Genomic DNA, 10,099 nt, shown 5'->3' with positions numbered 1-10,099 from the left:
AAAAAAAAAAAAAAAAAAAAACATTTCACACAGGCTGATAGTTTAAATTTTTCATAGGAAAGCTGGATTTCTGACTCTTGGGAAATCTTAGCCTGAGAACAGTCATCCACTCATTCTCATAGGGCATCAGTCAGTCAGGAAAATGGAAGTACTAATAGTTAATGAAAAACCACTATGCTTTAGAAAATGCCCGGTAACCACTCTCTATGTTGAGTTTCTTTGTGTCCCTTAAGAGCCTTCCTCTGTAGTAAGTATATAAATGTCCCCAGTAGACTAGGAGGCACAGCAGAGATGGGGACTCCCCAGGCAGCAGAACCAAGATTCTCTGCTCCAGGCAGTCTGTTCTGATCACTGTGGTCCCCTGCTAATCTGGCCCTGGAGTCACTGGGGGCAGTGTCCACGGTGTATACACTTCCTGCCTGTTAGGATCAGCCCGGTGCTCTGGGTGGTGGAGACTCTGAGGCAGCTCTAAAAGCTGAGCTGAAAGCAGAGCTCTGTGTGTTCCGAAAAGGTAATTTTAGATATAGACCATTTACTTCTATCACTCAAAACAGAAACAAAGTCTTGATGGGGTTTTTGATTTTTGTTTTTTGTTTTTGTTTTGACACAGGGTTCGATGTAGCCCAGGGTAGCCCTGAATTTCCTATATAGCAGAAGATGAACCTGAACTCCTGAAGTCTGTTTCCCCTTCCTGGGACTGAGAGAGCAGCCACCACAGAGTTTGAATTCTTAAAGAACACCTTTTACTTTCATTCAGGTTCAAAGTGAAGTGGCAGAAATGAGGGGTTCTTGTCCTGTTGCTCACTCAGGCATTGAAGTGTGCTGTTTTGTCCCCATCAGACCACCAGACAGTCAGGACCAGTCCCTGCCCTCCGGTAATACTGATGTGTTCCAGAAAGCTCCAAAGAGACTCACAACTGTCAAGTTCCAAGGAGAGGAGGATGGGCTGGGCTGCAGCACAGTAGAGCACTAGCCTAGCATCCATGAGGTCTGACTTTGAGCCATTGCACACCACAAACCAGGAGTGGTAGTGCATACCTGTGATTCCAGCACTCTGGAGGGAGGCAGGAGGGTCAGGAATTCAAGGTCATCCTTGACCATATAATTGGAGACCAGCCTGGGAGGTATATGACACCCTGTCTCAAAAGTGCATTCATATATACACATACACACAGGTACAAAGACAGACAGGAAGGAAGGAAGGAAGGAATGAAGGAAGGAAGAAAGAAAGGAAGGAAGGAAGGAAGGAAGGAAGGAAGGAAGGAAGGAAGGAAGGAAGGGAGGGAGGGAGGGAGGGAAGGAGGGAAGGAGGGGAAGAAGGAAGAATAAGAAAGATAAGAAAAGGATAATTTAGATGTATCAAAAATTATTACGAGTCTCAGATACCAGCTGGAGAGATGGCTCAGCGGTTAAGAGCACTAACTGCTCTTCCAGAGGTCCTGAGTTCAATTCCCAGAAACCACATGGTGGCTCACAACCATCTATAATAGGTTCTGATGCCCTCTTCTGTTGTGTCTGAAGACAGTGACAGTGTACTCATACAAATAAAATAAATATATTAAAAAAAAAGAGTCTTAGGTACAAGGTGATTAGCTTACAGGGAAAACATACAGACAATATCACATGCTAAAAAAAAACAATTAAAAATGTTTTCTTTAGAAGTCAGCATTACCTACCATCATTTAATAATCTCAAGAGAGACATTAGCACCCTTTCTGGTTGATCAGAACCTTGTACTTTGAGTGGAACCCCCTCCTGCTCTCCACATCTCATCCTCTGCACTCTGCCACTCAAGAGGAAATTGGGGCAGACAACGGCAGCGGAGGCTGATGCTCCGCTCCCACCCTGGCTCCTGGCTAATCTAGAAACTGAGCAGATGACTTTTCTCAGTTTCCCCCATCACCCCCATCACATCAGGTGACAATAGAGAAAAACAAGGGGAGGGATGTGTTTACAGTGTCTGACTCCATCCTGGTAAACGGAAGCCAAGGGTTACAGCTACTAGGCTGTCCCACACTTTATTTGATCAGTCACTACCACACAGGACACTAAGAGAACGCAGTAAGGAATGTCAGGCCCTTCCCACTCTAAGCAAAGTCGCATTGTGACCGAGGGGAGACTAACAGGAGAGTAGGGTAGAGGTAGAGGCATTGACACGACCGAGGGGATAATTCAGTGGTTAAGTACTGTCCTCATAGGCACAGGCCCTGGGTTTGAGTATCAGCACCACAGAAGTTTATCAAATGAATGAAAGCAAGGGCACACAGGGAAAGAAAGAGCACACACGGCTGACATGAAACAGAGCATGCGCTGAAAAACCACACTTTGTACAAATGTTTCAGTTTACCTGACATCATTGAATCTTAGAGTTTTCGACAGCCCTGGCCAGTTGTCCCACATGGAAGTGCCTTTCTCCTTCACCAAATCATCTCCTCTTCCACTACCATGCACATGTCTCTGTCCATAGTTTTATACAAGGACATAGGGACCTGGAAACCCAGGCTCAAGACCCCAGTCCATTCCTGTAGCGTGCTGGCCCCAGACCTAGTTTTCATAGGTGACTGAACAACTCCCCAATTCTAGCTACCCTCATCCTACCCAACTGCCTGAGCTGCTCTGAATTCTTTTCCCTCAATTCTGACCCTGGTACTCTCTTGTCTCTCTGGAAGCTAACTGATGTTCCATGACTGCCCACAAGAGCAGAGGTGTTTGGCAGGGGTCCTGGGAGGTGACATGAGTGGTTCCACCTGCCAGCCATGGGACCCTGATGTTGCCATCTGTTGGTGAAACTTGATGCTTCATCTATATGGCTCCACTATCTCCCCAAAATGGTCTACTTCCTTTCCATTCAGATGTTTAAAACCTCTATAGATTGGGGCTTAGGGTGGCCCTGTGATCTTATGTGGGGTGATTTGAAGCACACTTTACAAAATCATCGTGCAGAAGACAGGATAAATCTGGAGGAACTTTGGGGGTGTGGGATCTACAGTTACTTAGGTGAGCGTGGACATAATGGGACCACTGCACCAGTTCCAGGGATGGTCAAGTTCACATTTTTCTAGTGTGTTGGTGAGGCATGGTGCTCTCAAGCCACTATGAAACAACAACCAGAATATTATCTAGACAACTAAAATGTATCCAGACTTCCCCCACCCATCAATGCCTTACCTTCTTCACTGCTGACTGTTGCCAGGCATGAGAGCAAGTGTCATGAACCTGTGTGCAATCAAGGCAAAAGCTGACCAACAGTGGCTACCCCTGTGCAGGTGGCGGCCCCCTGTGTTCTCACGGCTCTGTGGTGAGGGTGCTGTACCCAGACTCCTGGAGGAACAGTTTGCCTGCCTCTGGGCTGGAACACAGTTTCATTTCATGCATGTTGGTCGTTTATGATGTCTATAAGCAAGAGAACCCCCAAAGTGACTTATTACAGTGATTCAGGAGGGAGTTTGCCTGCTTTCTCTGACTCCCTAAGGACTTACAAAGAAGGGGAAGATTGTCCCTACTGCAGGTCAATGGTGCATTCAAGTGGAGCACTTCTAAATACAAGTCTCAGGGATGGCATCCTTGTAGAGTCACTAAAGATGTTGGCCATGTCCTTTCTAAATATTCTGTGCTCATGTATGTACTCTTGTCAGGTGAGGAGAGACATGAAGAACACAGATCCTAGTTGGCAGTAGCCCTAAGTAGTCTGCATTTAGACTATATTCTAAGTTGGGTAAAATTGGGGAGATTTGGCTGACACCCAAAGCTGGAGAACTTCGTGGAAGGGTCACTGGACTGGGTGACCCTTCCTCAGTGTCTCTTTTTTTTGCTATGACAAAATGTCTGATGAAAGTAGCTTAAGGAATGGTTTGTTCTGGCTCATGGTTTGAGGGGACACATTCTCCCATAGAGAAACACAATGGTGGTGGCTGTATGAGGCAGCTGGTCACATTACAGCCACCATTGCTAAGCAGAGGGAGGGAGGTGGATACTGGTGCTCAGCTCACCTGGGATGGTGGAACCCAAATTCAGGGTAGGTATCCCCTCAGTTAAACCTTTCGGGAAACATAACTGTAGACATGCTCAGAGGCATGTGTCCATGTTGAGTCTAAGTCCATAAACGTTGAATGTGAGGACCATCAGAGCATCACAGCCCAACACCATTGCATCATGACACAGTGACATCACAGTATCATCACAGCATCACACCATTATGACAGCACCACAGCATTACAGAACACAGCACCACAGCACCACAGCACCACAACACCATAGCACCACAGCATTTGGAGTAGGATTTTCAATCCCCCAGCTTTTTGGGTATTGGAACATACCTTCCTACCTTCCAGGGGATCATTTGTTATTAGATGCCATTGTGACAGATGCTATCATTACATCTTATATCTGTGGTGTACTTGGCAGAACAGGCGCCTAGACATCTTTTTATAAGTATACCTACTCTTCTTGTCAGAGGGTTAGGAAAAGCTGTGTGCATAGAGTTTGTTTGGATTCTGGTACTACTGAGCAAATGAAATGTGTCAAGGCTTTCATGATGACCTTCCCCAGAAGCCAACTGGCACTGTGCCCAGCCTTGAACACAGTCCAAAAAGCACTGCCTTTTTACCCACTGGCTTAGAATTGCCAGAAAGGGCTCTGCCTGTATATGACTTCATAGCCTTCACTCAGCTTTAGTGGGTGAGGAACATGGGGGTGGGAGGAGAAATGAAGAGAAATCTTTTTATTCTTCTGTGTCTCTTTAACCCATGGGACTTAATGGTGAATCCCAATGCCAATTTAAGCAGCAGATTATCACAAGGGTTCCCCAACTCCTGTCTGGATGGCCTCACTACATCTCTGCCTAAAGGTTTCTATGGTAGGAAATGCAGCCTCTGAAAACTACTTGCAGTTATCTAGAAAAGAATTCTTTCAGTTGTGGGCTGGATCCCTGGACAGAGTGAACATGGCAGTGGAGGGAGTGAATATTACTTGCACAGGTGCACACTTTCTCCTTCCTGGTCCCTATGAGTCACTAATCCACAGTTTCCCTCCCAGTGCTGGAGAAGTAGCTGAGCGTTCTACATCCTGATTCATAGGCAGAAAGAGAGATTGACCCTGGCATGAACTTTTGAATCCTCAAAGCCCACCCCCAATGACTTACCTCTTCCTACAAGGCCACACCTCCTCCAACAAGGTCACACCTCCTACAACAAGGCCACACCTCCTCCAACAAGGCCACACCTCCTAATGCTTTTAATCCTCCTCAAACAGTTCCACTTCTTGGTGAATAAGCATTCAAACATGAGCTTTGGGGAGACATTTTTATCCAAACCACCACAGGATACCCATTCCATTTGGAATTTTCTATATGGAAAAACCTGTTCCTATTCATCTATTTGCTTATTCAAATATTTATTTTAATCAGTATGGGCTTTTAAAATCTATTTCATATTTTAAGTCACAATGCAATACAAGTTGTATATCTTTGGTCCAAGAGAGCTCTGGAATTTTCTACATGTGGTATCATGTTGGTACTTGTCAACATGAGATTTTGTGATTGTCTTAGAGTTTGATTTTCTTTTTTGTTTGTTTGATTTTAACTGTAATATCATATTTACTTGTTGATTAATTCTTCTGGCTTTGACTGTTTGAGTTCATTTGGGTTGATTTTGTGGGCATCTCCCCACAGCCCATTCCTTCCCTCCCTCCGCTGACCTATACGCCAAGATGCCACGAACCTAAAGTACATCATCTTCCCTGGCCCCCCAAGATTACAAACCAGAAATGTTGGACCAAAAATACAACATAACTTTGAACACTCTGGCATGTTTGAATCAGAGTAGGGTTGGAGCAGGGTTAGTAGCACCATGCTGGAGTCTATACCTAGGGCCTCCAGAACACTTGACTAATTTCTAGGCTGAGCTACATTCCCTGATGTGGTGGCTTGAATGAGCAATGCTCCCAGCAGGCTTGGGTATTCAAACACTTGGTCCCCAGTTGGTGGCACTAATAAGAAAGGTTATAGAACCATTAGGGTGTAGAGCCTTGTTGGAGGAAGTATGTCACTGGGTATGAGGCACCTAGGTCCTCTGTGTCCTTTGTAGGGATTAAATGCCTTCTCTGCACGTCTTTCTCTGCATGTAACCCTTCTGGAACTTTTCTCCTCTAAGTCATTTTTGGTCATAGCACTTTATCACAGCAACAGAAAATTGATGAATGTACCAGCCAAGGGTTGAAAATGTTGAAAGTGGCCCCAGCAGGGCTCTGAGACTCACACATACTCTAGACAACCAGGTAAAAGGCTCAGAATCGACTGAGTAGGTGAAACTCATGAGCCAAAAAGACTGTGCCCAGAACAGAGTCATCTGCTGACAGGGAAGTTCCAGAAAGCTTAGCTTCTGCCCTGCAGCTCCAGCAGTATACAGAAGAACCATCATAGTCTCTTGGAGGTTGCATCCCCAGCCTGTACCAAGAAGAGCTCCCTGGGACACTGGCAGAGAGCTATGGGCCTAGCTGTGGAATGCATACTTGGAGAGACCTAGACAGGTAATGCATGGGGCTCTAGATGTCCTGACCCAGGCCAATCTGGTTTGTCCAGATACAGGGGTGTCTGGAGAACTGTACAGAGGGAAGGACAGCCATCTGTTTTAACAACAACTCAGGTCAAATGCTTTTCCTGTTACAATTGGTTTACAAAGAGTTGCCCCCCAAAGGCTCATTAGTACTAGACAGAGATTGTCCATGTAGTGCTCACAGCATCTCTGCTGAGGGAAAGAGGGCTCTTGAACCAGCCTGAAGTTACTAACTCAAGCCCTAGAAAAAAATTGCCAGGGTCCTTTGTGGAGGCCTTGTGTATGTGCACCTCTATTTAATGCTTTTATTGTTTGGTTGTTTTTTTTTTTAAAGATTTATTTATTTATTATATGTAAGTACACTGTAGCTGTTTTCAGACACTCCAGAAGAGGGCGCAAGATCTCGTTAAGGACGGTTGTGAGTCACCATGTGGTTGCTGGGATTTGAACTCGGGACCTTCGGAAGAGCGGTCGGGTGCTCTTACCTGCTGAGCCATTTCACCAGCCCTTTTTTGGTTTTTCGAGACAGGGTTTCTCTGTATAGTCCTGGCTATCCTGGAACTCCCTTTGTAGACCAGGCTGGCCTCGAACTCAGAAATCTGCCTGCCTCTGCCTCCCAAGTGCTGGGATTAAAGGTGTGCACCACCACGCCCGGCTTATTATTATTTTTTTTTTTTTGGTATTGTTTTTTTAAATTAGTGAATACTATCTATAAAGAAGAATGAGTTTCAATATGACTCTTTCACAAATGTACATAATATATTTCCATTATAAAAATTCTCCTACTCCTGAGCACAACGTTCTTTATGACAAGTCATAACTTACCTAAGAAGGGGGAGGTGGAGAGATGTCGTTTTCCTCTTTTGACTCATGAGCCTTTGATGAACCCACTGTTCTTACCCTCCTCTTTAATTATTTTAATATTGTAGAGTGGGCCCATGAGTGCCACAGAAGTCTTGTGGAGGTCAGGGGCCATCTTTTAAGCATCAGTTCTCTCTGTCCATCGTGTGATCCAGGGATCCACCCAACTGGTCAGGTTATGTAGCAAGTAATCTCACCAGCCCCTCATTCCCCTTGTTACATATGTTCCTTTGTCCCTAAGATGCTATAGTTATATGGTGCACCTCTGCTTTAAGACACTCTCTGCTTCCAGCAGAAACTTGAAGGGACAGTGCAGATTGCAACTGAGACATAGATGCTGTCTGAAGCTTCTACTGCCCATTCCTGTCTAGTACCTGTGCTCAGTAGGAAACACCAAAAGCGTCAGGTTGAGTGTGTGTGTGTGTGTGTGTGTGTGTGTGTGATATCTCATAAAGATCCATATCCTGAGCTGTGATTGGTGATAAGGCACAGGAAGATGTACCTGAACAGCAATGTCCTATGACCTGTTGCAGCTTGGATCCTGGAACCATGACACGGCATGATGAAGCAATGAAGAAAGGGCAGGCACATGTAAAGGAGAGCTGGAATCAGGGGGAGGTGTGCCCACTCTGATGGAGGACACCTACCACCACCGCACCCCAGAACCTCAGTGTGTTTATTACACACTACATAGGGGCAGTGGTTAGCTAATCTCCATAGGAGGTCTCTGTAGGTGAGAGGTCTCAGGCTGTTAACAAGTTGGAGGAGAATGCTAACCTTTGCACACGCTGGTCACTCACTCGTACTTGGATTCCCAAGTGAGCCTTGCCTGCCTCTGCATGGAGTCCTCTACATGGCTGTCCCCATGCCAACGAAACACATTTACTCAGGGTTTCCTCTGTTCCCTATAGCAATAAGAAGCCCTCACAATAGAGATGATCGTTCTATAATTAATAGCCCATAGTTGTTAAAACCCAGGAAATGTAGTCTTTCTGTGTAAGTCACCAGGATAACTGAGGCCTCTGGGGACCTGAAACTCTGAAGAGGATACTCTGTAAGTCCTCTGAAGTCCCCGGTTCACTGAGGGAGCCTTGCCTCAGATGGACCTGTCCCCAGATAAATAATTTCAAATATTTCCATACTTCAACTTTTCTTGACTATAAAGTGAATACTTTAAAAACCAACCCTTTAAAGACATAACAAATTGTTGCTTTGGGAATAATCACCTCTTGTCAATTTCAGATTTAAAAGGGAGACCGTGATCACGTAAGCGCTAATTCCAGGAATGGTCACAGTGACCTGTAGACCTATACACATTGGTTTCTCTGTAAGATGAGCAGAGCGTGATGTCTAGGAGCGCTCTCAGTTCTAAAAGTTTAGAAAACTAAGATCGGAGAATTAGCTTCCTCACGGCTCCTTTAATGTCACGATTCCTCAGGCTGTAGATGAAGGGATTGACCATGGGTGTTACCACTGTGAAGATGACGGTGGCCACTGTGTCCCGTACTGTGTATGTAGATGAAGGGTGCATATAGATGCCCAGGATTGCCCCATAGAAGAGGGAGACCACAGTGAGGTGAGACCCACACGTTGACAGGGCTTTCCTTATTCCCTGGGCAGATTTTAACTTCAGAACCTTAGAGAAGATGTAGGCATAGGAAATAAAAATGCATGTAAATGGAGTCAGAAATACCAGTCCACCAATGGTGAAGACCATCAGCTCATTGATGAAGGTGTCAGAACAAGAGAGCTTCAGGATGGGGTAGGGGTCACAGAAGAAGTGGTGCACTGCATTGTGGGAACAGAAGGTGAGTCGAACCATGAGGAGAGTGTGCAAGAGAGCATGCAGGTTTGTGATGACCCATGATATGGCCACCAGGAGGACACAGAGTCTGGGCCTCATCATCATGGTGTAGTGGAGAGGGTGACAGATGGCCACATAGCGGTCATAGGCCATCACACTCAGGAGGAAGCCATCCATGTTGCTGAACGTGATGAAGAAATAGATCTGGGTCATACACCCCGTGTAAGAGATGGACTTGCTTCCCAACATATGATTCACCAGTGCCTTGGGGACAATGACTGATGGAGCACTAATGTCAACACTGGAGAGGTTGGCCAAGAAGAAGTACATGGGTGTGTGGAGATGAGGGTCACAGCTGATGGCCAGCATGATGAGAAGGTTCCCGGAGATGGTGACTAAGTACATCCATAAGAACATCCCAAACACAACCTCTTCTTTCTCTGACTGTCCAGTGAGTCCCAGGAGGATAAATTCTGTGACAATTGTCTGATTGTCCCCATCCATGTCTGTGGAGAACAGTTTTGTCATGCTGTCAGATCTTTTGCTAACATTTGAGCAAAAACATAAGATTTAAAACAGTTTAGTGATAGGTTAAGAATGAACTAAAACCAAATTGTCTCTTTTGTAATCTTAAACAAAATCCTGGTTAGTTTCAACATGTTTCATTTATAAGTGGCTGGAGTTTTGTAAACTCGTCCTGCTGGCTTGTTCCAAACTGCTTTGCTTTTTTCACAATATTAAACTTAATGTAATAATTGAGGTAATATAATTCACCTTATAGATAAAGAAACCTATTAAAACTGTTATGTAATTAATCCATTACATATTAGAAAGGAGAATACAAAATAATCTGGTGATTTTCCTTTTACCATATAGACACACA

General features: G+C 45.1%; 1 protein-coding gene across 1 annotated transcript; it reads right to left on the bottom strand.

Moving 5' to 3' along the window:
• Positions 1 to 8,796: 8,796 nt before the first annotated feature.
• LOC110332350 (olfactory receptor 1361-like) lies at positions 8,797 to 9,720 on the bottom strand. Its single transcript, XM_021213523.1, has one exon. It carries the CDS (start codon positions 9,718 to 9,720, stop codon positions 8,797 to 8,799), a length of 924 nt encoding a protein of 307 aa, XP_021069182.1.
• Positions 9,721 to 10,099: the final 379 nt, after the last annotated feature.

This window comes from Mus pahari, chromosome 14 (assembly GCF_900095145.1).
Source record: "Mus pahari chromosome 14, PAHARI_EIJ_v1.1, whole genome shotgun sequence".
Classification (NCBI taxonomy): domain Eukaryota; kingdom Metazoa; phylum Chordata; class Mammalia; order Rodentia; family Muridae; genus Mus; species Mus pahari.
This window is presented reverse-complemented; position numbering and strand designations above follow the sequence as displayed.